The following is a 25,725-nucleotide window of genomic DNA, read 5'->3' as shown; positions in this document are numbered from 1 at the left end:
TCCGTTTCTCGTTGAAATTCCCTCTACTCTCTATTGAATGTGTATATAGATACATACATTCGTTATCGAAAAGTTTACCCCGAAATAGTATATACTACTGTGATTTCCAATCTGCCCAAGTGCATCCTCGCTTTGATATCCTTGATCACTGCCATTTTCCAGTCGTAGCATTGCTCGAAAGGTCATCCTGGGTGGTGAAACCAAGTGCGCAATCTTCTCGCGCCGTCCGCACTTCGTGTGAGGATGGATACCGTCTCTAGGGACCTTGAGAAGGCCGAGCAGCAGGCCGACCGTGGCCATCTACCTCCTCCATTTGAGCTAGAATCACGACGGTTGTCCGATTCCTCCATATCATCTTCGAGAGCTAGTGGTTCCATCTCTAGCATAGATGGCACAGATATCTTTAGGGCCCCAACATACCGAGACTTGGAGCGGCATCCTACCGCCCTAAGTCGCATCGCCACCCAGCGAAGTCAGCATAGTGCGACAGTCGGGGCAAGCTTTCGGTCGAGGACCCCAAAGGGACCTCTGCCGGCCTTTGGGGCAGGGAAGCCATATCCACCACCACTACCGGAAAAGGAAGAGTATGTGGTCGAATTTGACGGTCCGGACGATCCCTTACACCCTCAAAATTGGAGTATGAAACGAAAGTACGTGAAGGCCCCTCCACTCCCCCGGGGGTCGATATTATATACCCCAAGCTCTGCAGAGAGACCGGTGAGCTAACGATACTTTTTCTTCTGGAAACTAGAGTGGCAACTGCCGTAATACTTGCCTGGACGACTATCATCTCATCTTTTACCAGCAGCATCTTTTCTACGGTGACCGGTGACGTAGCCAGGATATTCGGGGTGTCCGTTGAAGTTGGCATTTTAGGATTGTCACTCTTTGTCCTTGGTTATGCGACCGGCCCTATTATCTGGGCACCTTTGTCTGAGCTCAAAGGACGTCGACTACCGATCGTTTTGAGCATGTTCGGATTCACGGTTTTCCAATTCGGCGTTGCAACCGCTAAAGATCTCCAGACCATCATGCTCTGTCGGTTCTTCGGAGGTTTCTTTGGGGCCTCCCCTGTAGCCGTAGTTGCGGCTGTCTTCTCCGATATGTTTGATAACCGCCTCAGGGGCCTCGCCATCACACCGTTCTCTATGACTGTGTTCACTGGTCCGCTTTTGGCACCATTCATTGGTGGCTTTATGGCTGAAAGCCACCTCGGCTGGCGCTGGACCTCGTATCTCCCTGGAATCCTGGGCGTCAGTGCATTCGTTCTTAACTATTTCTTTCTCTCAGAGACCTACCCGCCCGTCGTACTTGTTCAGAAAGCGGCCGAATTGCGCCGTCGTACTAAGAACTGGGGAATCCACGCCAAACAAGAGGAGATTGAAGTCGACTTTGCCGAGCTTGTTCAGAAGAATTTCAGCCGACCCCTCAAAATTCTGTTTACGGAGCCCATCGTTCTTCTTCTCAGCATATACACCGCTTTTATTTATGGTCTTCTGTATCTTTTCTTGACAGCCTATCCCATCGTGTTTCAACAAATTCATGGATTCAGTCGGGGCGTCGGTGGCCTCCCGTATTTTGGCATGATTGTTGGTCAATTCATCGGTGGCATGTCCATTATCCTTTCACAAGGATGGTACACTCGAAAACTTGCTGCAAATAATAATATCAGCGTTCCCGAATGGCGTCTCCCTCATGTTATTGTTGGAGGCATCGCATTCGCGGCTGGTTTGTTCTGGTTTGGTTGGTCCGGCTATAAAGCGAGCATCCACTGGATTGTGCCGACGCTGTCCGGCATCCTGACGGGATTCGGGCTCTTGGTCATCTTCTTACAAGCTATAAACTATATTATCGACGCATATATATTATTGTACGTCTCCATGTTGGCCTTCTATTTTGTTTGATTCTGGCACTTATCGTCAAGTATGCGCGCTTACTGACTATATCACAGCGCTGCCTCTGCCATTGCTGCCAACGCGCTTCTTCGGTCACTTGCCGCTGCAGGATTCCCGCTCTTCTCCCGGTTTATGGTAAGCTGCCCGTTTCAAATTCCTAGTTCTTGGTAGCTAATACTCACAAATTCTTTTTAGTTCAATGCACTGGGAATGAACTGGGCTGGTACACTCCTTGGTTGCGTTGCGGCCAGTTTGGCGCCAATCCCACTTATCTTCTATCTCTACGGCCATCGGATTCGTGCGAAGAGCCGTTTCACTCTGCAATTTACCCCAGAGCAAGAAGTAGATTATCAACAATAAATCCCTTCAACAAATGACTAAATAGTCTCGGAGATGTTTTACGGTCCCACTGAGCTTTGAACTTTACTAGTCTATTTTCGCCCACTTGACGTTATCTGCCATCGCTTGTCATCGCATCCTTTATTCTCTTGAAAAATCCCCCTGCGTTGAGCCCATTATGAGGGACATAGACGTGGAACTTACACTATATACTACTTTAATACCTGCTGCTTGTGATACCCCTTAGTTAATGCTGACTAGCACTGAGTCAGCAATGAGATGAAAGTTTTGTTTTTACTGCTAGCTCTTTATAAATGTATTGGATCCTGTTTTGATTTGTTGCAACAGCTGCAGGGCGACAATCTCACATGGCATGGAAAAGAAGTGATTTCCTAGTGAATGCCATTTGAGTAAAGTTTCGTTTCAGGAAGGTTGATAGCCTCCAGGGAATAAGAGATCTGTTTTTGAAGTTAATTCGTTTTAAAATTTATCATGTCACTAAACTCGTAGGGGAGCCAAACGTTTGAAGGTGGATAGATCCTTTATAAGATAACTTTTTTAAAAAGATACCATCGGCTGGAGTTGAGAGACCATCCTGACGCGCCAGATTAAGCAAATAAGTGTAAACAACGAGAGATGGGTTTATCTGGTAGCTTTTCTATCTTGTGTTCCAAGGTGATGTGTAGTGTGTATGCTATTCAGCTCTCACAACTACGCATTGACCATGTCCTCAGGCTCTTGGTGAACATGAGGCAGCCAGTGGACCATAAGTACACATTAGTTCCCAAAATTCTCCCAAATCAAGGTAAGAAGGTCTAACATATACAGCATGCACATATGTGAACAGCATGGATATGTGATTAGCGGCTAATCCTTGAGATAAACATCATACAATCCAGGAATCTCATATTCAAATTCCATGTTTGAGAGAAGGGAGCCATGGATTGTCGTTTCTCGACCATCAAGACCTTGCCACTGATATTGGTTATGCCTAAGCTTTCTAATAAAAATAGCTAGCTAATCTATTGGCAAATGCTTCAATTCATATATATATATATACTTTATTTATGTCTGAACAACATTTCCTCTCCTTTTCGCAAACCTCTCTAGGCTTTCCCTAACGCCCCATCCATCTACTAACAGACTTTTAACATCCTCCAATCCAAGCCCACTCATTTCAGGATAAATAGCCCACACGGCAAGCCAGCCCACAATGCAGACAACTGCATAAATCAAAAATGTCCAACCTGGTGAAATGAACTCCATTAGTGGCAGGAATGTAAGCCCAACGAGGAAATTCGATCCCCAGTTCGTCGCGGTTGCGAGTGCAGAACCGAGGGATCGGACCTGAAGGGGAAACAGTTCGGATTGTTGCCAGGGAACGTTCCCCAAACCAGAGGCATAGGAAGCGGTATACATCGTTAGGGATATAAGAATGAGTACGGGTTTAAGGCCCGGTTGGGGAGCAGCTGCGTAGTCGTTGCTGTCGACTCCGGCAGCCATCCCTTTACCCGGAGTTGGAAAGATATCCATAGCAGGGAATACGGCTGCACAGAAGAGAAGGGAGACGGCCATGATTGGAATAGATGAGAGAAGAATTCGTCTTCGGCCGATACGATCGATGAGGGAGAAAGCTAATAAGGTAAAGATGAAATTCGTCACAGCCACTGACAGCGATGTTAATGTTGGCGAGGAAAAAGAAAGGAGATCGAAAATGGTTGCCGAAAAATACATCAGCGAATTGAAACCACAGAGTTGTTGAAAACCCTGTAGCATACAAGCTATAATCAGGGCACGGCGATTTGAGGGAATTCGGAATAAGCTGCTCCAGGATTGGAGCATAGAATTTAGGCATTGTGAGGCCTCGGACGTCGCGTCTTGCTGTGGGGCCAATCTTTGGCTTTCTTCATTAATATCATTCTCGATATCTCGAATGATCCGGTCGACCGCCTGTCTGATTATATCAGACTTGCCGTAGACTTTGCCTAATACCAGACGGGCTTCATTATCCTTGCCGGCTTTCACTAGCCACCGTGGTGTCTCTGGGAGGAATATAAGGATGAAAAGTTGAATTAAAGCTGGGAGGGCGCCGAGCCCAACCATCCAGCGCCAGCCTGATGGAGCTGTAGATAGTAGCCACCCGGTTACATAGGCAGTTACCTGGCCACCGGTGATGAAAAGCGCGAGAACAGTCACTAATCTGCCCCGAATTTCTGACGGGGAGAGTTCAGCAATGTACCTAGATTTAGAGGTGCAGGATCGAATCAGCACGCCATTCAATAACGTCGTAGATGTGCTGCACTCTTCCGCAACGGCTTGAACCAGCAGAAAGGAGAAATCAAGACGTTGCTCGCTCGCACTTGAGCGCATCTTTACGTACAAGGGCGTAATCAGACTTGCCGCTCCAACGGCCAACCCCACCAAACTCCGACCGACAATCATGCCACTGACATCTGAGGTGGCCGCTTGCCACAGTGCGCCGACGACGAATAGAGCGTCTGCGATCAAGATGACGGGTTTTCTTCCAAGCCTGTCACCTAAAGCTCCCGCAATGGGGCTCGAGATAAGCGCGAATAGACTTGTGGATGATGTGATTAAGCTCTTATCCAAGGTTGTCAGCTCTCGATGGGACAGATCCGTTTTGATGCATACTAAGGTCGATGAAATGACGCCGGTACTACATCACCAGGAAGCACAAAGTCAGGACAGGTGGATGAAACAAGCGTACGATAAGCAAGGAGGGTATAAATTTGTGATATATATTTCCATCTTTGAATCAGACATAACCCAATGCCAGATATGGGAAATGGGGCAAACGGCTAGAGTCGTACTCATATCCAAACAGCAGTCCACTGAGGCCTGCGGATAGTGTAAGTGCCCATATAAACCACGTCCCCGAGCCATTAGGAATCAAGTCCTCCGTAGCAGCTTTAGCACCTGCGTGAGCGCCTTCTCCTCCTAAGAGTGTCCTCGACTGGTACCACGATCGAGGGCTTGTTCGGTTCTCGGAGAGTAGAGGAGCGTCGGGGTTGTTGGCGTTATCGTCGTCCATAGCTTGTATTTCTTGGGCTTCTGGCCTTCTTCCCTCTTCTGCAGATTCCGGTCTTCCGGTCTTCCGGCTTTGCTATTTGGTGGAAGGGAATAGCTTGCGAATGAAGTTCATCATCACGGTTAGAGCTGTTGAGTACAGAGTAGAAGGGGCCAGATAGTCTGGATGCGCTTGGCGGTTAACCCGCCTCAGGTTCCAAGCTAGCAGGTTCGGAACAACCCACGGAGCCAGCATCCCGTCAGGTCCCAACTGGCTGGCTGGAGGAGCAGTATGTGCCGTCTCCGGCTTTCTGCTATGTACGGTGTAGAATACAAGCGGCTAGTACTCCGTAGATGAACAAATCAATTCTTGGCCCTGAGAGAACAAAGTTATCTACTCCCTAAACTACGCACAATGTCTAGAGATCATATAGTCATACTTTTTAAAGAATACTAGGTTGTTTTTAAGGTGGTTATTAGCAAATATACTATAAAAGCGAAGGCGAACTTGCTCTCCAGTAATTTCGCCAGTATTAGGGGCTTAGACTAAGGCTCAATGAGCGGCAACAACACCGGCTGCGTTTGCCTGCTCTGAAATCCTCTTTTTATAAGCATTCACGTCCCCTGGGAATTTCTCCACTGTACCTCCATCACACACCCACAAACTTGTACAAACGTTTTGGAGTAGGGTGACATCGTGGGATACAATTAGAACGCCACCCTGGAAGTTTTGAAGTGCCTCAGAAAGCGCATCCATCGCTTCGATATCGAGATGGTTGGACGGTTCGTCCAGGACCAAAATGTGAGGATTGGTTAACGATATGCATGCAAATGCCACACGGGACTTTTGACCTCCAGATAAGAGCTCCAGCTTTTGAAGGCCAGTCATGCCAGTAATGCCGAAACTGCGATCGCCAGTAAGCCTCAAGTATTTTGGATGAAACTTCGCAGGAGAATGGCAGGGACCTACGCTCCTAGATGTCGTCTATACTCTTCCTCCGTTTTTCCCGGATAATTCTTGGCCATGAAGCCTACAGCGCTCGTGTTCATATCCAGGGCGTCAACATGATGCTGGGCAAAAAACCCAACCCGGAGTCTGGGGTGCTGAGATATAAGTCCAGATGAGGGCTGTAGTTGACCAGTAAGAAGTTTCAAAACCGTCGTTTTTCCCGCCCCATTAGGCCCGACAATACCTATTCTCGAATCTAACTGCACGTCAAGGTCGACATTTTTTAACAAAACCTTGTCTTTCGTGTATCCAAAAGAGACTTCGGACATTTGGACGATAGGAGGTGACAGCTTCTCGACATCAGGGAATTTGAAGTGAACCACGTATTCGTTCTCTGGGGGAGTAAGAACTGGCATCCGCTCAAGCTTCTTAATTCTCGACTGAGCTTCAGCCGCTTTGGCAGCATTGTACCTGAATTTATCAATGAAAGCTGGAAGGAGCAAAATTAGCCAATGTTTCACCATGATACGTGCCTTGAATTGAGTATACCTTGCAAGTGCGCTCTCTGTGCCATTTGGTTCTCATACTCTCTCTTTGCATTTTTCTTCCGCTCTTCCTTGGTAGCATAGAACGAATCTGATTGATCGCAGTTAGTCTGGTGCTAGTCGCCTCGAATAGAATTTTTATGCTCACCGAAATTTGCTCCTCTATAGTAATCCAATCTTTCTGAATGTTGGTGGATAATATCGGTAGCCACCTCATTTAGAAAAGCTCGGTCGTGAGAAACGACCAGAACGGTGCTTGGATATGTTTGTAGATAGTTCGACAAGAATGTGATAGACGGGACGTCCAACATGTTTGACGGTTCTAGGATTATCAGTTACGACGTTTTAACGACGGATACAACTGGGGAAGGATTACCGTCAAGCAGTAGAAGATCAGGTTCGCAAAACAGAGCACGAGCCAAGGCTAATCGCATACGCCAACCTCCGGAAAATGTTTTCGTAGCGTATTGCTGTCGCTCTGGGGAGAAGCCCAGTCCTGCCAGAATACTTGCTGCCCGTGGTTCAGCCTTGTCTGATTCCATTTCCGCTAATTTAGCGTGGATATCGGCGAGGGTGGTATCAAGAGCCTCTCGTTCTTGGTCTAATCTTAATGCATCTTTGGAAGTATCTGCCATAGTCGATCTTTCCGCATCAATATTTGCGAGTTGGGATGTAATTTTCTATTGAATGGGTCAGTTTCGCTTCTCTTATAAAAGAAGAAACTTGCCTACGTTTTGGTCTTCTAGGAGACGCTTTCGCCAAACGTCGGCATCGAGAACCGCCTGTAAGGCTGGTGTATCATCACCCCTTATCTAGTCAAAAACATCAGTATACAGTCATATATTATTGTGCATGCATAGAAAATGGAAAGTGTTCACTAACCTCCTGTTCCACGTGGAGGATGGAAATGTGTGTTGGAATAGCAACCTCTCTACGACTAAGGGCTCGCAACAGTGTACTTTTTCCAATTCCGTTCTGGCCAACTAGACCATAGCGCCGCCCATAAGCTAAAGTTAAAGAGGTATCTGTTAATATCCGATTTCCCGCGATAGAGATGTCTATTCCATCCACTTTAATGTCTTTGCTCTTTGACTGTGAGTCGGACCCCAATTGTAGAGGGTTAACAGCCATGAAAAACTCTTCGTACGATTGCGTAGCATCAGGTTGATTGATGAGTTTTGAAGCCTCATACTCGACATTTTTCATAGCCTTCTTATCTTGTTTGGCTCGGATTTTCCTTTCTGCCTTTTCTAGCTTCTTTTTGTCCACACGGGACTCGACCTTTCTGGATGCAGCTGCCTCAAGGTCAACAGAAACACCTGTCAAACCTAAGGTCGAAGAGATATTCCTTTGAGATCCCACATGGATCGTTTGATCGAGCTTTTTAGCAGCAAAGGGCATTTGCCTACGTTCCGGATCAACACCATTTGCGGCGCTTAATGAGGAGATGAATTTCTCCACCAAGTTCCGGATTGTGGTTTCATTCTCGGAACTGAAGTCTCCAGAAGCAGATAGTAATAAAGAAGTTACAGTTTCCGCAGCTTCTGACAAAGGTGATGGAGCTGTGGGATCCATGTCCTCTACATAGGCTTTGGAGGCATGGGTGAGATAGCCCTATGAACAAGTGTAAGATATTTGAACAGCCATGGGGAGTCTATCGTTCACCAGTCTATTCCCCTATTTTAACAAGGCGAGGTACACCTTACCACTGAATATTCTGATATCACATGATCAATACCAGGAATTTGTGCCTGGATTTCAGATTCCATGATGGGTATCTGGTGGGTAGCACAAATTGTAGAAAGTAAACTTCTGGGCTTGCAGCACAAATATCAGTCAATAGAGTTAACAGTTTATATGAACAGATGGGGAAAAAATTTTGGGTTTAAATCATACATGGCTTATGTTGTGGTGCATGGAGACTTCACTTCCAATGAGTTTGAACTCTTGAATTTGATGACTAAGAGATAACTAACTAACGTTAAATAACCTTGTTAACTAGTTACTCCGTACTCCGTAGTTAACCAAAACTCACACGGCTGCCCTTGAACGCATTTACTATATAAGGCTTGGGCCTGTTGTCTAGGTTTAAGGAGCGGCGGCATCTAATTTCATTCTTATTAGAGCATCATTCGTCTCGTAGCATAACGGAAAGGTGCTTGATCACATCAACTCTGTGGAGAAATTGACACAGGCTCGAGGATTTTGCTTAACGGAACTACCATGAGGGTATTAAAAACAAAAATAAACAAATCTAAAGAGTACGGAGTACTCCGAATTTGAAGGATGAACAAGGCGGGGTGCGGTTGGATTCACATTAGAACCGATCATTGGATGTTTCGATAACCGGAAGTCTCGTGCCGATATGACGAAAACGCTGCAAGTGTCGGTTGCTGATCCATGTAACTACGGCTTGCCATCTGAAATCGTATGGACGAATGGCCCAGTCCAGAGCCTCGGAATGCCATTTGCCATCTAATACTGCTGAGGTTGAAACTGAAGGTTAAATAACAAAAAGAATGGGATGAAATAGGATTTGGTTGACATGCGACGTCGCCATGCCCAGATTCGGGTCGAATTTCTGTGTGCATCTATACTAGTTAGCTGGTGGGCCTTCCGCTGTTGAAATTTGTCCATACGACCAAATGCTCCCAAGGAATGAAGTCAATTTACCTGCGTACAGGGTAACAGGATATATTTTCGAAACTCAGGAGCCGGTACTATTTTGAAACAATTAAAAACCGAAGCCTTTCCCAGAAGTGGATCCATCTATCTATGGGACGCTCGGAACCATCATTGAAGCAGAAAATATCAATCTAATCAAGACGGTGGTGTTGTGTTGGTAGTATAGCTCGAAGCCTAAGGCTACTCACACCCAGGCTGCCAAAAAGGTCAAGTATGTATGCACATACATAGCGAGCGGCATTGTATGTACGGTTTTCGGTTTTACACAGGTGACTCAAAGTACCAAATGGCTAAGAGAATCGTGTTGAATTCGAGCAGAATGTAGTATTGCAAAACATATCTTCCGGAGCCGCGATATCAAATTTTGCTGACTGTTTGTTGTTCCATATTTTCAAGGTTGATTTTAACGCTAAGGCTCTGTTCTAGAGTCTCCTTGGCCTGTCCAAAGGAATGTTGTAATCCTCACCCGCGCTCCAGAATATGATTAGGGCCAGAATCTCCAAATTAAATTGATAATACCTCACAGGTCAAGCAGAGAGCTGTTATATGGCAACATGCCAAAGTTTATTCAGTTCTGCATACACTTGATTAGAATCAGATGCGTGTTCACCATTGGTCCTGGGAAGTTTCTGCTGGTGATATTCATGAACACAAATTCTCTTGTTGCACCGAAGATATGCGAATCTTAGATCACCCCAAAACTGCTAACAAGGCAAGCTTTAATGTTATTTGATGAGAAACTAGATTGAGTCAGCTGAATTGGAGAAAAATTGGTCATTTTTAGCAAATCCAATTCCGATGCAACACGCAATAAGCTGTGATGAAGATCCTCAAAACCATCAACTCACAAGGCGACTCCATTCTCCCGGCAACTCTGGCCGGATCCGCGACATGGCCTTTTTCGTACAAAGCCAATAGCCCCTAGCAGACGAGGAAATCCATCGTGATACTGGTCCGGATGGACATGGAAGGCTGCGTCTAGAGTGTTAGATAAGGCAAAAAATTGTGCGTTGCGGGGGTGCTGTGTCTCGGAGTTTACCCCATCATGGGCGTTCTATCCGGGGCCGATTACATGAAGTAGGAAAACTACATGTCGAAAAACTATTTTCTGGGCCTTTTTCCCACGCTCTCTGTGTAGAGTAGCATGGAGAAGTCAACATGGGAAACACCACGACCCGGATGTAGTTTGTCAAAATTGGAGGATCGGCGGCGGCTTGACTGTATCACAGCATCTCTAGTGCCCTAGCCACTTACAAGAGAACATGCTTTTTTGAGCTTGGTAGCCTACAAGTGCTTCTTCCGCACTCATATAGGTAGGTACTTGAGTTCTCGAAACAGAGTTGCCCTCCCCGAAGGAAATCAACAAACAGTGTAAAAACACATATCGGGGCTTCCTGAGGTAGCTAAGAGGTCCCTCAAATTGTGACTTGTGACGGGAAGCTTCAGCCTCAGGAAACCGGAGTAACAATGCAATAGTTCTTTATATTTTTCAGCAAGGCTATGAAGCCGTCTTCTACCTAGGGCTGCAGGTAGAGGTTTAATACCTGAACTACCCGGCCTAAGGGCAGCAGGTAGCCAGAGAAGTGAGGAATAGATCTGTCCTTCTGGTCTAATCCTGGGTGCTGAACGTTCAGACACCAGTAGAGTTTCCGTTTTAGTCTTGCCGTTTTAGTCTTTTGATCAAACAGCTGGCCGGTATAACCCTCGTTAAGGGGTTAAGGAAAATATAACGAGCTGGTGATACGGCTTCCGTCTCAAAGCATTCTCTCAACAGTGCGACATTCAACACACTTTTACCAGCTTCTTGTCCGTTCGTGCGAAGGACTCGAAATGAACCGCTTTGCACTGCCCAGAAAAAGCTTGATCATGTGACATGAAGATGGGCCAAGCTTTTTGCAGGCAGGGAACCCCAAAGCGACAAGTGGGCTCGGGTGGGTTTTGGAGCTCCTGAGCGAGCCTTGTTGTCTGTGTGGATGTCTGCATGGCGAGACTCTGAGCTCCTCAGACCCGGAGGAGAGGAGAATTAACTAGGCAACAGATCAGCAGACAAGATGAAGCAATAACCTGGGATTGAGCGATTTCTCTGTTGTGTGTGATGATGATGATGACTTGGAAGGTCGAGAGAGTTACACCAGGACAGCAGCCGGCTGAACTATTGGCTGAACCAAGAATCCATGGATTGTTTGCATTCCCTGCTTCTGGTTTGTTGCTTTTTTCCCGCGTCTGGAATACCAAAACAAATCAGCAGCCAGAGATTGCCCGGCCCCCAGTCATCAACCTCATTCGATCATAACAACCACCACAGCGAAGGAGAACACCTCCTGAGACAACCGAACCACCCTCCTCTTCCATTCCCATGTTTCTTTTTCTCTTGTTCTGGTGTGAAACCGCTCTTGTTGATTTAGGGTTGATCTAAAGTTGGAAGATCTCGGGGCTAAGCACGTAGTTAGCCTGCCGAAGGGCGATTCCCTCCACCATCGGTTGAGTTGGTCAGACCCCCGACCACGCTTCCCCCCAAAATAGAATCCCCCCATCAACAAACCTTGGTGCAAAACACCTCCTCATTATCTCGCCGGCCAACTACCTCCTCTCCGAAACATTTCTCTTCTCGGAGGCTGGCGTCAAACTTCCAGTTTCGTCGGTCGCACCTCGATCCCTCCTCGTCACCACCAAGAGCGCTGCGACTCCCCATCGCCTCTCTCCAATTGATGTTCTGGGAATTCGTTACGCGCCCACAGGCATCGACGACAACATGATCGAAGGCATGTGAGGTCTTCCACAACTTGGAACAGGTCAACCATCGATGTGGCGTCGAAGCTCATCCCTGGCTACGTAACGGAAAGATGGAGCACGTATCAACCGTAGGTGCCTCCCAAACCTTGACTGTTCAACTCCAATCACTGCCCAATCTGTCCCAAGCGCGCTTTGCGCCCCCTCATCGGACCTTTTTGGAGCAGAATTCAGTGCCTGGCCCGTCTCCCTGCTATCTGTTCCCACCAGCTAGACTAGAATCTGAGTCTGGTGTTCTTTTTATATATGCTAACATGCAACCTATCACTTAGCTCTGTGCGGCTGGCACAATTGGCATTGCAGCCACGGGTTTTGCTCTAGGTCGACCGTCTCCCCCAAAACAACGCCCATTAACAGCGAGAAGGAGGCAAAGCCTCCTCGCGAGACGCTGCCACTCCCGCTCGAACAGCGCTGCTGAGCCTCGTCCTGCAACCGCCGCCCACCCCGGCTTTCCCTCTCCTAGCTTTTCGCAGCAGCAGCCATTCCCACAGGTTCAAGCTCCGCATCCAGCTGTGAATAAAGGCCTGCAAACAGAACCTAGGACGCCGGCAAGGAAGCCAGAGGAGAGAACCGGCCTTCGTCCCCGCCGTCGGACGTATGTAGGCCCCGGAATTACAATCAGTGAGGGAGAAGTCACAGATGAAGCACTTCCATCTCCCATCACCGGGCGACCGTCGTCATCGTGGCTACGACGGCTTTCGACAATTACCTCGTCCTTGAATGGGAGCTCAGTCTCTGGGTCGCGACCACAATCTCCATCTATAACCAGTTCTACGACCCCCTTTTTCCTCTCATCGCATCCCGTTACCTCTCCCAACAAGCTTGTGAAACGATCGACCTCCTCGCACGGGCTCCCAGAATCGCACCCACCTTTTACTGCTGGGCCTACTTCTTTGCCTCTCTTACGCCGCCCGGCTACAAGCCATCAACGATCTGCAACTATGCGCCAGCGTTCATTAACTGATAGCCGAGTAGAGTCTACGCCCCCAAAGCTGACTCCGAATTTTTCGATTCGGAGTGGGAACTCTGCCTTCGGCATAAATCACGACGGCCCATGGCGACCATACTTTAGCAGGACCCGCCCAACAAGGTGTTCAGAGAGCTACGGCAGGCGACGGACTGCGACGTCAAAACATCGAACCCGGTCTCCATGTCGGCTTGTTTCTCACTCCAGTGTCCCTCCCACTTTGTTACTTGCATCCTCTATCGCACCTACGAACCGACACAGCAATTCCATCGTCAATTCAGACCAACCAAGGATCGCCAAAGGTCATCAGTCATGGAACTCAGCAGACTTAGGAGGTGATCCTTTCGCGCATCGACCTGTCACTAGACACGTACCCTTGAAACCTTGCTCTTCTATGCAAGACGTTGACAGTGAAGACCTCATATCTCCATGGACCATGCCGAGGAACGCGCCACATAGATCTTCTTTTTCACAAGATAATGATTGTCTGGATCTGCCATCTATAGACTCCGCGCGTAGATGCAAAAGTGAGAGGCTTAATGGGGGTTCTGTGCAATCGCGACGAAGAGGAAACATCACCGACCCAGACGTCTTCCGTCGTCCGAGTACATCGTCCCAAATAGAGCTGACCGCAGCCCACTTCGAGAGAACTGCGACCGTGACTGAGGATTTTACTCCAAAGGCCCGTTTACGCCATCTTCCAAATTTTTCGAATCTTCGATGCGAGGCGCTTAATTTGGCTGCAGCTGATTCGGGCAATGCAAACCTTGATTCTAAGTCGTCACCTAGAGCCCCTTCCCCCCCAGGTTCCCCGACCGCGAACTCCACTCAACCGTCGGTAGATTGTTGTCTAAATCAACGTCACTCAGCTGCAGGATCAGACCCAGCGTCGACGTTGGTTGGATCTGATAATGATATTAAGGTGTTTAGTTCTGGGGAAGAAGATGACACCGACTTCCAAAGCGACATTGCCTTTGATTCATTGCCAACCCGTGCAGCCGGAAGCAACAAATCGGTCCGTCGTGGTCCTCGTATTGAAACAATATTTGATCAGTCAACCTCGATTACTGCCCCAAAACTTGTCTCTCTGCCTGCTGAAAATTATCCCCCCAATATTGATTTCGCATCAAACCACTCAACGCCCCTTACCCATTCTTTTGAGGGCTTCTCCGACGATAAACAGCATCTGCTTTATGCTGAGAAGAGTTCACCGCCCGCTCAGATAAGTTTCTCGGATACCGGATTAGACAAAGATGCTAGTTCATCGTCTGCTTCAAGTAGTCCGCAAACCCAGCGCCTTAGGCGAACTGCTAAGCTCCAAAATATCGAAAAGTCCCGCCGTGATGCCAATGGCCTTCCTTTATCAAATAATCGGCATGACAACAATCTTAGTGTCACCGTTACAAACTCCGTTTCCGCGTCGGACTTTCACAGAACCACTACATGTAGTCCAGTTTCATCCGTCGCATTTAACGAAAACTCTGAGAAGAATTCTCACCTCTGTCTTTATGACTGGTCCGAACAACAAAAGATTAAAAAGGACGAGCAAGGGTCCGATCCCCGACCTAGAACTTCTCATATAGAGCAGTTCCTTGACCTACGTGGGGGTAGAACTGCTATCCGCCGTACATCGAGCTCTCTTCATCTGCGAAGCCAAAGCGTACCACTTTCGCGAGAGCCGGTTGCACCAAAGGAGCCCAGCGCCAAAAAGTTCGCAACTTGGGGTTTAGGAAATAAGGGAGCAAGCGAAGATTGGGATGGTGATTTTGATTTTGGGGATAGCGAGCGCCAATGCCAAACCAATCCTTCCGAGAAACGCCAGGACCCGCCGAGCATGACGCAAACTGTGAAAGTTCCTCAGGCAATCATGGAACGACAGGAGAGTGTTTATGGACAATTTAGTCACGTCCAAGAGCTGACTGTGCTAGTAGAGGAGCTCAAACTCCTCAGGGCTAGGGCTAGGGCGATGCATATAATTGACGGTCCTTCGAGTGAATTGTGGAAAGAAGCACAAGGCATCATTAGTCTGGCCACTTTCGAGGAAGACGAAGAATATGAGCACGAGCTCAGGATGAGGCGCTCAACCTCGTCTCTCACATTTAGCCTCGAAGAGTTTGATGCCGAACTAGGGTATGCTAAGCAGTCAGGACTATCTGATACTGTGGCGATTACCGATGACCAGTTTGCACTCCCCAAAGCAGAACATGTCTCGTGCAATGGGAGGCAGCACCTTCGCCCACGAACAGACTCATCCACAAAAGCCAAGTATGTTCTCGATACGATACACCGAGATCGAAAGCTGCGCGAAAACGCCTTTGCCAAACAAGGTTCCGACGGACAACATAAACTAGCCTTTGACACCCAATCTCTCCGGGACCTTGTCGTACGTGCAGGTGTTGTTACGAGGGCACTGAAAGACGTGGTTCGAAAGGCAGAAGGAGTCTGTTTGCTGCCAGAGGTCGACACGCGAACCTCAGACCCTCCGTTTAGCAAAATCTTTTGTCGACCCCAAGCCGATTCGTCTGTTGTCAATTCCCACAATTGAGTCTTCATAAATGACCCGCGATGATTGTTTGCGATTCCCTCGCTTGGTTGATTAATGAAAATGATGTCAATGATCACACAATCTTTATGGTGTTCTTCATGGCCTTTTTTCTTTTTCTTTTTCTTTTTTCTTTTTTTTTTTTTTTTTTTTTTTGGTCTCTCACAAAAAAGGACTACTCTGTTGTCAAATTCTGATCGGAGGCCTTCACGAATCTGTTCCTTTGGCGCTCTTTCTCTTTTGTTTGGCAATTAGTTTCTACTTCTACTGATTTCCCTTCTGACTTGTAATTTCTGCTATTCAGCTTGAGAGCAATTCCTTATGTTTCTGGGTACAGTGGGTTGGGAGGTGGCCCTTTTTTCCTTTCCCCCTTTTTTTTTCTTTGGTCTCAGCCTTTTGTCTGATTATTATCCCTTCTTCGATTCAACACTGCTCATTAGCGCTGTCTGGAACTGTTTTCAGATACCCGACATTCTGATAGTAGCGGACTTTTCAAGGTTTCTGATGTAAACCAATGAGGCCTTTTTTGTGTCATTATCCTGCTTCCTGATGGGTCTCTTTCTTCAATTTCCTTTTTTTTTTTTTTTTTCTTCCCTCCTTGATTCTAGTCAAAAGCTTCACTGTCATCTCATAGGAAGAAAAGTCGGCCATGGACATCCGCATTGGGGCCAAGTTCAGTTGATTGATGTACTTCTAGCTTTGTTTTGAATTCTAACATGAAGCATGCCACGAAGAAAGATAAATGTTGAAGCAAGCAGACCTAGTGTTTGATGAAACATTATACGAGGGCACTCTATAGTTTCCCTGATAGGCTAACCATCTCGTTACCTACCCATAATAATCAAGAGAGACTCTGGAATGGTACGGAAGCGTACAACTACACTTTTCCTCTTCTCCATCCTCCCCATCGTCCCATCGTCCTACCAAACGATCCACCCTTCCCTCGCGACATCGACGGTCATTAGCTCAATATTGCACTCAAAGGTGCCTTTCCGGTTTGGCAAATCAATCCCCCTTGATCGAAACCGCCCGAACGTTCCGGTCCACGAAAGCGAAGCGTCTGATGGCAACCACACAATCCCAAAGTCCAAGGTTGCAGAGCTTGTTCGGAATCAAGTGAACAATGACCGGGACGATGGGTGCATTTTATTATGGTGAATTCGTAGAAGAATCGGTGCCCTTTTCAAGATGACTCTTTTTCCTTATGGTTACACTTTTGGCGGCAAAGGGACGGTTACTGAAGCAGTTGATTTACTTCGGCACGAAGCACAAGTGTATGCATTTTTGGAGAATCTGCAAGGAAATCAGATCACTGTTTGCTTTGGAGGCGTCGACTTGGAGCATGCTTTCATCATGGACAGCCTGGATGAAATCGTGCACTGCTTTCTTGAGCTGGAAAGCCCCTGCATCAGATAGAAGGATTCGATGAGAAGGATGGAGAGAAATACAAGGCTTTCTGCAAAGCCCAGCACAAGCTCACAAAACAACTGCGTCAAATGGGTGTGGTTCATGGTGACCTTTATCAGCCAAATATGCCGTGGAATGAAGAGATGCAGCAGTTTATGGCAATCGATTTCGAGCAGGGGACGCTGATGCCCAAAAAGCATCCAAACAAACCTTATTTATATCCAAAGCGTATGCGAAACTCTTCTGATCCTGAAAATGCGAAGCGGCCTGGTGGGCTTTTGGCCGCGCAGATTAAGTATACAGAAGGAAACTGTGACAGCGTGCATCAAAGACTATCGGGATCTCTCAAGCCGACAGATTCCTTTCTCGCGATACAGGTATGCGTAACGCATTTAGCTCTTCGCCAGGACCGGCCGTTTCGCTCTTTGCGTGAAGATTACGATATTGCCATTGCGTATGGAGTCGGGATAGAACCAAGATTTTCGATTTTGAAGGGGGGGAAATGGATTTGGAGCAGCTTCTGCATATCAGAAATTTTTGGAAGAGACATTTGACAAGCAGAGAGGAGTATACTTTGCATTCGTCTTACAAGCTGACGGACCCGCCTCTTGGCTGGCATGTAAATTTCGGGAGGCTTACTTTTGGCTCCAAATGGATCGGTTACTATTGTAGGTGTTAATTTACCTTCGTATATATCTTATGGCGCTTGGTTAACCTGTTAATAGCGTGCATCCATCCCTTTAGGGGGGTAGACGACCTTATCGATCGTCAGACGTGTGCTGATTTCTCGACGCATTGGAACAAACTCCCTCATTTGGTGTGGTAGATAAACAAAGAGATCCTTTACCAATTGTCTCTGAGGCTAATTCTTCAACTTGTAGCTGCTTGACGTGGTTGTAGGGCCCGTGGCCTGGCCGGAGTTATTCGAACGGGAGGAGTTCCCATATTCTGCCGCCGATGACATTCACCGAGAATGGTATAGCGGTGAACAGTTTGGGGATGGCGATACCTATAAAGTCTTGGGATTCTCCGAATGTTTGCCCGGGAAGCAAGGGGGCTTCCCTGGTTGGAAACGCGTCTGTTTCATGATCTATGAATACACAGACCAAGGCTACGAAACCTGTCTAGGTGCGGGTGCTCTAGGAAACTGGGAGCCCGGCAACTGGGTAGAGAATTTTGCATGGGCATATGGTTATGAAGGCGCAGTTCTACAAGGTGGTAGAATTATGATGGGAAGATGGAGGAAGATGATGTCCCAGGAATGGGATGGGGGCCCATTTATATTCTGGGAACCGCTGTGAGGAATATGGCTTGGCAGGCGAGCAGGAAAATTAGTGCTTGCGGAGGCAGCACAGAGCATTTTTCGGTTCTTCTTGCCTGTGGTTGCATTGGGCTCTCGAAAACCTGCAGCTAAACCGGTTACGCTAAGGTGGCTTGTTTGCTTCTGGGACTTCTCCCAGTTTATCCTGCAGTATGCCACGAGATCGACGCACCGATTGTTTGTCAAAGAATTATGAAGCTTTATAAAAATGCAAAACAAGGAGAATACTTTCAGTCATTACATCAACACCTCACTCCTCGATATCTTTCACTTTCTCCCACTGGCCTTTCAGGTTCTCTTTCCACAAGCTAACTTTGTTATCACCACCACTGACAGCAAGAATATTTCCACTTAAGCTCCAAGAGACACGCCAGACCACCGCGTCAAATTCAAGTTGGTGGCTTGTCCATTCGTTGGGATTTGATGGATCAGATGTCCAGATTCGGACAGTCTTATCCTGAGAAGCGGAGGCAATGTAGGACCGTGAAAGAATGCTCGGTGACCAGGAGACGTCCCGGACCCAGCCAGTGTGTCCTTCGAGAACATGAGACGTGGCATAGGTTTTTGTTTCGGGGCTACGGATAGTTAGATAGGATAGTCATGGGTTAATTATAATGCAAGACTTACTTGTAGTCCCAGATCTTTACTAAATTGTCACTTCCACCAGTTACAAATCTGCGAATTTGTCCTGTACTGGGTGTCGCGCTAATGACGGAGCCTGGGGCTGCAGCTGGCGCCCAGCTAACGGAGTTGACACCCATACCATGGGCATGGAATATTTGATGTGTCCAGCTATTATCCCGGAATTCTAGGACGCTGACGTGCCCGTCTGAAGAGGCACATGCAAGTACACAGCCAAGTTCATGTGGAGCCCAAGAGACCATATTCACAGATGCGGTATGGAGAGAAAAATCGAAAACTCTGCTCCACGAGCTGCCGGTTGACGCGGCAGAGCTTTGCTCGCGCCATATTAGAACCTTGCCATCGTAAGAGGAGGATGCGAGAATGGTGCCGAATTTAGGGTGCGCCTGGAGAATAAGTCACTCGTCAATATGAGGTTAAGTAGTCCTTTGCATATTGGAGATGCAGAGGGTCACTGGATGTACATACCCATGCGACACACCACACCGCACCTTCGTGCCTTCAGGGAACCCTCGTTAACCTCCACACAGTCAGAAGTGGATACGGAGCCTTCTCTCACCCTTTAAGCGTCTCAATAAGCCGATGTGAATCGCCCTCCAACTCGAATATTTTTATTGTTTTATCAGAGGAACATGTCGCCAATCTGCGGCCGTAGTAGTCCATCCCAGCATCATGCTACAACTACTTAGCAATAGCTAGCAAGCCTCGAGGAGAGCATCTCCGTCCGTTGGTAAGATGGTACCTAGAGGACTGAAGGGAACGTACAATCATGTCATCGTGACCGGAGTTGGTTATCACTTGTGCCTACCAAGTTGATTAGTGAGAGGGCGGCTCGAGAGGGAAATGGTGCAAGAGTTAGGCATACCATTTTGACAGCAACGGATTATGCCGTCCGAGTCAGGCTATAAGGAAATCTAATGCAATTGGAAAAGGACGTGAGGCTGTTGATCGAGGTGGGTAATGGAGCGACACTCCAGCTAGGTTTTGTGATAATGGGACCTTCATAGCTGGCCCAAAGTCGCAAACAAGCCACCACAGCCCCTTGCTGCCACCAATGCTTTGATCTAATCTTATCAATCTAGAGCTAATTTTGGGTAAACTATATTCCGCTTCCGAAAGGTCTGCTTATATAATCCGTCGCGCTGGTTTTAACAAATCACCCACCAAGACACCACTATCCGTATACACATACAAAATGCGATAAATTACAACATAATATCTCTGCGGCTAGATGTTATTGTGACTTTTTAATTATGAGGATAGATGATATGCATCTCTTTTATGATTATAGATAAAGTTTGAGCTTGATTGCTGATAATCCTCACATACAATATCAAGATTTGCTATAAATTACCAAAAATATCTTGTAATTTCTGTAATCTCCACAAGAAGAGGTGTTGAAAGAATGAGAACTTACAAGAATACTATGAATAACTTACTAAATAGAAATAATAAATATTCAGGTCATGTCTTTTGTGACAGTTAAAATATTATGTTGTAAATCTATTGCATTTTGTAAATGTATACGAAGTACTCCGTAGAGGCGTCGCAGTACGGAGTACGGAGTACTCCATAGATTGATCTGTGTGGTAGGTGAGAGCTACCGTTAGTTTTCCCCCGTACAGGATTCCAGTCCAGCCAATCGGGAAATTCTAACCGACACCGTTGCCCCTCCGCTTTCATCATCGCCTCGGTTGAAAGTGAAACACAATCCCCAAGCATCTGAAGGATTCCATTTTGGATGCACTATGCATGGATATTCCATTAAGTATAATGCGATAATTATGATAACGAGCGAGGTGCTCTAGTCAAGCCTGAACCCTTTTGGATTGCCAGTTTCAGTTTCTCCTGCCCGCCGTCCTAGTCTCTTCGCCCTTTCGATCGCCATTCCGTCTTTCATCAGTTGACATCTACCAAGGCGACGTTCGGTCATGGCAGACGCACTCTGCGGGCCTTCAAATGCGCTTCAGAATTTTCAGAAGCATGCTTCTACAGACAGAACTCTTCAGCAAGACCGAATATCATCACGTCATACTCCCACACAGGTAAGCCTGGCCTGTCATCTTGGTCCACAACCACTAGCACGCAGCGTTTACTGACCAGAATTACAAGGGCTTCCGGTCTCGTAACCCCAATGAAGGCACTCTAGATCCCGAGTTTCACGCTTTTGAGTCCGGGCTTTCAGGCCCAGCTGTACCGGATATCCATAGTCCACCGGTCTTTCACGAAAGAGGGCCAGCTCTCTCCCCGTTAAACCACCACCCACAAAATTCTAGCTGGGCTTCCGATTTCCAAAACCTCCATATTTCAGCGCCATCTCCTTCAGTTGTTCAACATCGACTCCAAGCCCAGGTGGCTGTTCATGCCCCCGTTTCGTCTAGCTGGCATAATGAGTTTATCAACCAGGCCCAACCAAACTTGCAAAATCCGATACCGCAGAAGCAAATGATGCATAGCCCCATGGCGCATATGCCATATCAACCAATGAACACATTCGGGACAAACCACTCAGACCAGTCCCATATACTCGAATCGCAGAACTCGCAGGCAGTAGAGGTTTTTGATGAGGTAGCATTTGAAGCGGCATTCGCCGAGGCCCGCGCTGAGGTTGAACTACAAGAGAACAAGCTCCAGGAATTGGAAAATGAAACGCTAAATGAGGAGATATCGTTGGAACCAATAAAGATAGGGTCAGATACAATACCAGCACAGCAAGCCGTTACAGATGAAGCCGAGGAACTTGCCCGAACGGCCGGCCAGCTACTCGAGAGCGTCAGTCACGATAAGAGCCAGAAGTTCAAAGAGAGCAATTTTCTTGCATTGATGCGGCAGCTTCGAGATCGCGAGGTCACGGTCGAAGGCGACGAATTCCGCCAAGTCAGTACCCTTCCATGAATTTTTCGGCTGCCCACACGGACGCTGGTACTCGATAAAATCCTTGAAGGTAACGCTCGTTTTTACTAATGTGCCTCTTAGGCGGCTCAACCTCTACATCCAGGTGGACCATATTACCCGGAACAGAGGAAGTTGTCGCGCAGATCCGATGCGGAGGATTCTCAAAATACTTTCATTCATCACGACGACACTAGTAAGTTTGGTGAGACTAGGCCACAGACGGGTGTTGCATGAAGATCAAATTATCGTCTCAATAGAGACCTGACTCTGGGACCCCAGATACTCGGCCACTTTCCTCCAATATCAAAGGTGCTAGGAAGATTTCTTCTGAAACCACGTGCGCCGTTAGTGCCGGGGAGGCGTCCAACGTTTTCCAAGGGAGGCTTAACAGCGCAGCGGACAACAGTCCACTTAGAGGAGTCTGGGCACCATCACTAGTGAATCCCCGGGTTGGCTTTCCCGTGCCTTGCCTCTCTCCGCATTGTTTAGAGTCGCACGACATTATTATTTAGCTCTGCTAACTGATCAGAGAGATGCTGTCAACTGTTTTCGAGAGCCTGTTCCCTGAAAATGTATCTTACACGTTTAGTTTGTATGATAATGCCAGCAAGGGATACCTTTTGAATCTACATTTTCTACCCTATGTAATGATTATCTCATATCAGGCACTCTGTACTCCGTACAGAATACACCTAAACAGATGACTGCTTGTGATAGTTTCGGGGAAGGTTAACACTCCAGGTGGTTGGAGAGGCCCTATTTGATGGAGAACCGCCACTTAGAATAGGAGACGATGACCGCCAAAACTTTGACCTCCAATTGTATGTCACTAATAGCGCCCTCTTTTCATTCACAACAATGCGCATCTTTAGACAAATGAAAGTCCATCAGATCCATCCCTGAAAATTTAATGTTTAAATATTGACTCCAAATTGCCCTGCCTGTCCGTTTGAAGCGCCGTGTACAAGACGTTAGCACCCCAATCCAGCTAGTTGGGTGTTAGGACAAACCCAGTCGAGATTCAAGCGCACCCATTCTGACCTTGCTATTGCAGGGGCCAAGGAGCACAAGGGCCATTATTTTACTGCTTCCAAATTAATAACTTCATCGCCTTGTCGAACCGACAGGATTCACTCGGCTCGCCTGCTAGGGCGCTGCCATATTGTGAGCGCTACACCTTCATCGTGGAGAACGACGACGCATATCCTCCGCCACCTCCACCTCCCCATTCTCCTTCTCCTTCTCCCAGTTCTTCCTCCTCGAGTCCCCCGTCCCCTCGCCCGCCTCCCTTTTCGTCGCTCTACCTTCACCCCGAGCCTGAGTTTGAGCGGGTCAAAGACATAATCACAGGTTCAAGCGCTCCCTTCATTCCTCCTTTCGCGCCTGCTCCGCCCTTTGAGGAAAGTCCCGCCCTCTCTTCACCCGCAGCCGCATCCTCCGTTGTTGCAGATACCAAAGCTGCTTTTTCGAGAGAAAAGAAAGGGGAATCCACAGGAAAAAGCTCGGACGACGCTGAGCCTCCTCCTCCTTACACCGAAGGATCCAGCCCTCTTCAGTCATTTACATACGTCATGGCGGCTGCGGGAGGGGCAGCGAGTATCATTACTCAAGTGCAACAAACGGGAGGGCCGCCGCTCAATACGCTTGGAGGTATGTGTCGGAATCCTGTTCGATGAGTGGCCAGCCGTGATGGCGATGAATCCTTTTATAAAAAATGCCATTTTGTTGGTTGGAAAACTGATACATATCTCACTTTGATTTGCGTAGACATTGGAGGAGATGAGCATATTACTTTGGATCTACGGTTTGTATCTCCCCTTTCGAAGAAACTTATGGCCGTCTGGACGATGATCGGGTTCTGATTTTCAGCGATTTTAGTGGCACTCGATTCACATTATCACGCGATGAATTACTCACTCTACCGGAGTTTGTATTACTGTCTCTTTTCCCCAACGGATTGCTTCCTGACACCCATATGGGCGGATTCCACGAGGGAGATGTATACTCAGTCGACGTAAGTGGGTAGATGGATGTGGTTGGCTTCGAAGCCATCCTTTTTTTTGCCCTCGCCCTGTTTTAGACTAGATTCTTACGCTTTTTGACTAGTATGACCCTGTATCCCTTCAGTATATGCTAGATTTTTTCCGGACCGTGGCGCAGTCGATCCCGTCCCCATCTCCATCCCCGACTACTTCACCAGAAGGGGAGCAAGTCGACCCTATGCAGAGTGCCTCTAGAGATATGCTTCAGGATCGCGCGGGAATCATAGTACTTCGCGAGGACCTTGACTTCTACGTGATTCCACCCCATGCGGAAATTGACCATCACGAGATGATGGAAATCAAGCGAGCTGCTGGCCGAGCTTTGCTCAAACAGGATGGAATCTTTTCCGGTCTCAAGAAAAGCGACGAGGCCGGAACGACAGAACAGCACCTAATCGAGATGTTAACGGCTGGGTGAGTCACATTTCCAATGTAGAGGTATGGTCAAGTATTAATCGGCCTACGTGTCCTAGCGGATTCAATCACAACGACCAGTGGGGACACCGCTCTGGAGAGCCCAATAAGGCTGTTATATGCAGCTTGGGATTAGCCAAATTGCGGACTGATATCCGGAGCGATATAGCTAATAACAATGCTGTTGGCATGGCCCAGAAATTGCTCCTTTTTTGGAGGAAGCCCGCGCGACGGTGTTGGTGGGAGGGTGTGGAGCTAGAAGGGATAGAAGGGGTAGAGGGCACACTTAAAGTCTGGATCCGTAGGGTTTGGACGCTTGAAATGGTATGTGTCTGGACGTTGGATTTCCCTGCTCCTATTATAGTTGCCTGAACCTACCAAACTAACCTGTTGCAGAGTGTGATTGGACTTCGTTGACAGAGGCATTTAATTCTTGATTTTCCCACCTGTTTTGGGCGATGAGGTTGATGATAATCCTCCTATCCTCAGCATGTGGTACAGTGGCAGTTTCCTATTTCATTCCTCCATGCTCAATATATCCCCCAAGTGTTATTGTATTTCCTGTTTCAAACAGTGAGAGCTAGATTATTGTATTGTTTCCTTTATTTGACGTCCTCGAAAGTTTTGTTCTGCATGGATCTATCCCTTGATGCTCATATTTGCCATTTTGACTGCACTTTGCTAGGTTTATCTGTCCTAAAGCCAACTTTGTCACTCCAAGTGGTTGCTTCTACTTGGTTCTTCTTTTCTTTTCCCCTCTTTTGGTACTAATGAATACACTTAGACAGATGTTGTATTCTTATATTTAGACCTTGGGTCATATCACATTTGAATTGCTTTCTATCCCCAGCTTCTGAGATGTGGATATACAAGTCTTATAACTTACAGTCTTAAAGATGTGGATGTCTCATCTATGGACACTTCTAATAATGTCTGTTTGATCAAGTGCCTGTCTATCAGCACAGCATTGCTACGTCTAGTCTTGAGAAGGCGCGTCTCTCTGCCTTTTACTAAGGTGCGATGGAAAAAAGACGTTGAACTGTGAGGATACATGCGAACAAACCTAGGAATACAGGGTATATTTGTGCGAATCTGCTGAAAGCAACAATAAAATGGCTGGCAGCTTCTCTATTCCTGGGCCTCTGTACATAAGATAGCCCATTATTCTGCGATATATTTCATTGCAGAGTTTTCAGCAAATAATGCGAGGTGGCCTGGCACCAGGGGACATATATAATATACTATGTACGGAGTACTCCCTACTG

At 47.3% G+C, this 25,725-nt stretch overlaps 9 protein-coding genes across 11 annotated transcripts; 5 read left to right on the top strand and 4 right to left on the bottom strand.

Moving 5' to 3' along the window:
- The first annotated feature begins 1 nt into the window (after nucleotide 1).
- CIMG_04220 (multidrug resistance protein) lies at nucleotides 2–2,706 on the top strand. The gene is made up of 4 exons (XM_001244778.2): nucleotides 2–650; nucleotides 752–1,870; nucleotides 1,952–2,030; nucleotides 2,091–2,706. The coding sequence occupies exons 1-4, from the start codon at nucleotides 244–246 to the stop codon at nucleotides 2,253–2,255; spliced, it is 1,770 nt and encodes a 589-aa protein (XP_001244779.1). The 5' UTR covers nucleotides 2–243; the 3' UTR covers nucleotides 2,256–2,706.
- A 593-nt stretch (nucleotides 2,707–3,299) lies between these two features.
- CIMG_04219 (sugar porter (SP) family MFS transporter) lies at nucleotides 3,300–5,286 on the bottom strand (the record flags this gene model as incomplete). Its single annotated transcript, XM_001244777.2, has 2 exons — nucleotides 3,300–4,911; nucleotides 5,066–5,286. 2 exons carry the CDS (start codon nucleotides 5,284–5,286, stop codon nucleotides 3,300–3,302), a joined length of 1,833 nt encoding a protein of 610 aa, XP_001244778.2.
- A 420-nt stretch (nucleotides 5,287–5,706) lies between these two features.
- CIMG_04218 (ATP-binding cassette, subfamily F, member 3) lies at nucleotides 5,707–8,645 on the bottom strand. The gene is made up of 8 exons (XM_001244776.2): nucleotides 8,462–8,645; nucleotides 7,638–8,369; nucleotides 7,487–7,567; nucleotides 7,132–7,435; nucleotides 6,904–7,077; nucleotides 6,760–6,846; nucleotides 6,232–6,700; nucleotides 5,707–6,166 (listed from the first exon to the last, which is right to left on the bottom strand). Exons 1-8 carry the CDS (start codon nucleotides 8,522–8,524, stop codon nucleotides 5,815–5,817), a joined length of 2,262 nt encoding a protein of 753 aa, XP_001244777.1. The 5' UTR covers nucleotides 8,525–8,645; the 3' UTR covers nucleotides 5,707–5,814.
- Nucleotides 8,646–10,284: 1,639 nt separating this feature from the next.
- On the bottom strand, nucleotides 10,285–10,749 carry CIMG_04216 (uncharacterized protein; the record flags this gene model as incomplete). Its single annotated transcript, XM_001244774.2, has 2 exons — nucleotides 10,285–10,418; nucleotides 10,695–10,749. 2 exons carry the CDS (start codon nucleotides 10,747–10,749, stop codon nucleotides 10,285–10,287), a joined length of 189 nt encoding a protein of 62 aa, XP_001244775.2.
- A 1,534-nt stretch (nucleotides 10,750–12,283) lies between these two features.
- Nucleotides 12,284–16,276, top strand: CIMG_04215 (uncharacterized protein; the record flags this gene model as incomplete). The annotated part of the gene is made up of 2 exons (XM_001244773.2): nucleotides 12,284–12,301; nucleotides 12,503–16,276. The coding sequence occupies 2 exons, from the start codon at nucleotides 12,284–12,286 to the stop codon at nucleotides 15,740–15,742; spliced, it is 3,258 nt and encodes a 1,085-aa protein (XP_001244774.1). The 3' UTR covers nucleotides 15,743–16,276.
- Nucleotides 16,277–17,271: 995 nt separating this feature from the next.
- On the top strand, nucleotides 17,272–18,792 carry CIMG_13779 (uncharacterized protein; the record flags this gene model as incomplete). The annotated part of the gene is made up of 4 exons (XM_001244772.2): nucleotides 17,272–17,600; nucleotides 17,678–17,814; nucleotides 17,872–17,963; nucleotides 18,028–18,792. 4 exons carry the CDS (start codon nucleotides 17,272–17,274, stop codon nucleotides 18,445–18,447), a joined length of 978 nt encoding a protein of 325 aa, XP_001244773.2. The 3' UTR covers nucleotides 18,448–18,792.
- CIMG_04213 (protein transporter SEC13) lies at nucleotides 18,506–20,107 on the bottom strand. The gene is made up of 6 exons (XM_001244771.2): nucleotides 19,975–20,107; nucleotides 19,875–19,913; nucleotides 19,669–19,784; nucleotides 19,578–19,608; nucleotides 19,095–19,495; nucleotides 18,506–19,042 (listed from the first exon to the last, which is right to left on the bottom strand). The coding sequence occupies exons 1-6, from the start codon at nucleotides 19,975–19,977 to the stop codon at nucleotides 18,718–18,720; spliced, it is 915 nt and encodes a 304-aa protein (XP_001244772.1). The 5' UTR covers nucleotides 19,978–20,107; the 3' UTR covers nucleotides 18,506–18,717.
- Nucleotides 20,108–20,839: 732 nt separating this feature from the next.
- CIMG_11282 (peroxin 20) lies at nucleotides 20,840–22,635 on the top strand. 3 transcript variants are annotated; one of them, XM_004446400.1, is made up of 4 exons: nucleotides 20,840–21,154; nucleotides 21,222–21,986; nucleotides 22,086–22,197; nucleotides 22,284–22,629. In XM_004446400.1, the coding sequence occupies exons 1-4, from the start codon at nucleotides 21,041–21,043 to the stop codon at nucleotides 22,514–22,516; spliced, it is 1,224 nt and encodes a 407-aa protein (XP_004446457.1). In that variant the 5' UTR covers nucleotides 20,840–21,040; the 3' UTR covers nucleotides 22,517–22,629. The 3 variants fall into 3 exon arrangements, with proteins under 3 accessions (XP_004446457.1, XP_004446458.1, XP_004446459.1); XM_004446401.1 differs by having other exon boundaries at nucleotides 22,086–22,629; XM_004446402.1 differs by having other exon boundaries at nucleotides 21,222–22,635.
- Nucleotides 22,636–22,881: 246 nt separating this feature from the next.
- Nucleotides 22,882–25,551, top strand: CIMG_04212 (general stress response protein Whi2). The gene is made up of 6 exons (XM_001244770.2): nucleotides 22,882–23,654; nucleotides 23,772–23,808; nucleotides 23,883–24,018; nucleotides 24,111–24,460; nucleotides 24,520–24,784; nucleotides 24,857–25,551. The coding sequence occupies exons 1-6, from the start codon at nucleotides 23,576–23,578 to the stop codon at nucleotides 24,875–24,877; spliced, it is 888 nt and encodes a 295-aa protein (XP_001244771.2). The 5' UTR covers nucleotides 22,882–23,575; the 3' UTR covers nucleotides 24,878–25,551.
- Nucleotides 25,552–25,725: the final 174 nt, after the last annotated feature.

This window comes from Coccidioides immitis (genome assembly GCF_000149335.2).
Source record: "Coccidioides immitis RS genomic scaffold supercont3.6, whole genome shotgun sequence".
Classification (NCBI taxonomy): domain Eukaryota; kingdom Fungi; phylum Ascomycota; class Eurotiomycetes; order Onygenales; family Onygenaceae; genus Coccidioides; species Coccidioides immitis.
The sequence above is the reverse complement of the archived record's forward strand: the minus strand, read 5'-3'. Positions and strand labels throughout refer to the sequence as shown.

What these genes read in the sequence shown, in the direction of transcription:
- CIMG_04220 (XM_001244778.2), top strand. Translation starts at nt 244, where the DNA reads ATGGATACCGTCTCTAGGGACCTTGAGAAGGCCGAGCAGCAGGCCGAC. An exon ending in AATTGGAGTATGAAACGAAA is followed by an intron (nt 651 to 751) that starts GTACGTGAAGGC and finishes TCTGGAAACTAG; the next exon opens with AGTGGCAACTGCCGTAATAC. An exon ending in CGCTCTTCTCCCGGTTTATG is followed by an intron (nt 2,031 to 2,090) that starts GTAAGCTGCCCG and finishes AATTCTTTTTAG; the next exon opens with TTCAATGCACTGGGAATGAA.
- CIMG_04218 (XM_001244776.2), bottom strand. Translation starts at nt 8,524, where the DNA reads ATGGAATCTGAAATCCAGGCACAAATTCCTGGTATTGATCATGTGATA. An exon ending in TCCTCCACGTGGAACAGGAG is followed by an intron (nt 7,568 to 7,637) that starts GTTAGTGAACAC and finishes GTTTTTGACTAG; the next exon opens with ATAAGGGGTGATGATACACC. An exon ending in ACAGAGAGCGCACTTGCAAG is followed by an intron (nt 6,701 to 6,759) that starts GTATACTCAATT and finishes TGCTCCTTCCAG; the next exon opens with CTTTCATTGATAAATTCAGG.
- CIMG_04213 (XM_001244771.2), bottom strand. An exon ending in CCGGTCACGATGACATGATT is followed by an intron (nt 19,785 to 19,874) that starts GTACGTTCCCTT and finishes AAGTAGTTGTAG; the next exon opens with CATGATGCTGGGATGGACTA. An exon ending in CTTATTGAGACGCTTAAAGG is followed by an intron (nt 19,609 to 19,668) that starts GTGAGAGAAGGC and finishes GGTTCCCTGAAG; the next exon opens with GCACGAAGGTGCGGTGTGGT.
- CIMG_11282 (XM_004446400.1), top strand. Translation starts at nt 21,041, where the DNA reads ATGGCAGACGCACTCTGCGGGCCTTCAAATGCGCTTCAGAATTTTCAG. An exon ending in CACGTCATACTCCCACACAG is followed by an intron (nt 21,155 to 21,221) that starts GTAAGCCTGGCC and finishes CAGAATTACAAG; the next exon opens with GGCTTCCGGTCTCGTAACCC. An exon ending in CATTCATCACGACGACACTA is followed by an intron (nt 22,198 to 22,283) that starts GTAAGTTTGGTG and finishes CTGGGACCCCAG; the next exon opens with ATACTCGGCCACTTTCCTCC.
- CIMG_04212 (XM_001244770.2), top strand. Translation starts at nt 23,576, where the DNA reads ATGGCGGCTGCGGGAGGGGCAGCGAGTATCATTACTCAAGTGCAACAA. An exon ending in GCCGCTCAATACGCTTGGAG is followed by an intron (nt 23,655 to 23,771) that starts GTATGTGTCGGA and finishes TGATTTGCGTAG; the next exon opens with ACATTGGAGGAGATGAGCAT. An exon ending in GGGTTTGGACGCTTGAAATG is followed by an intron (nt 24,785 to 24,856) that starts GTATGTGTCTGG and finishes AACCTGTTGCAG; the next exon opens with AGTGTGATTGGACTTCGTTG.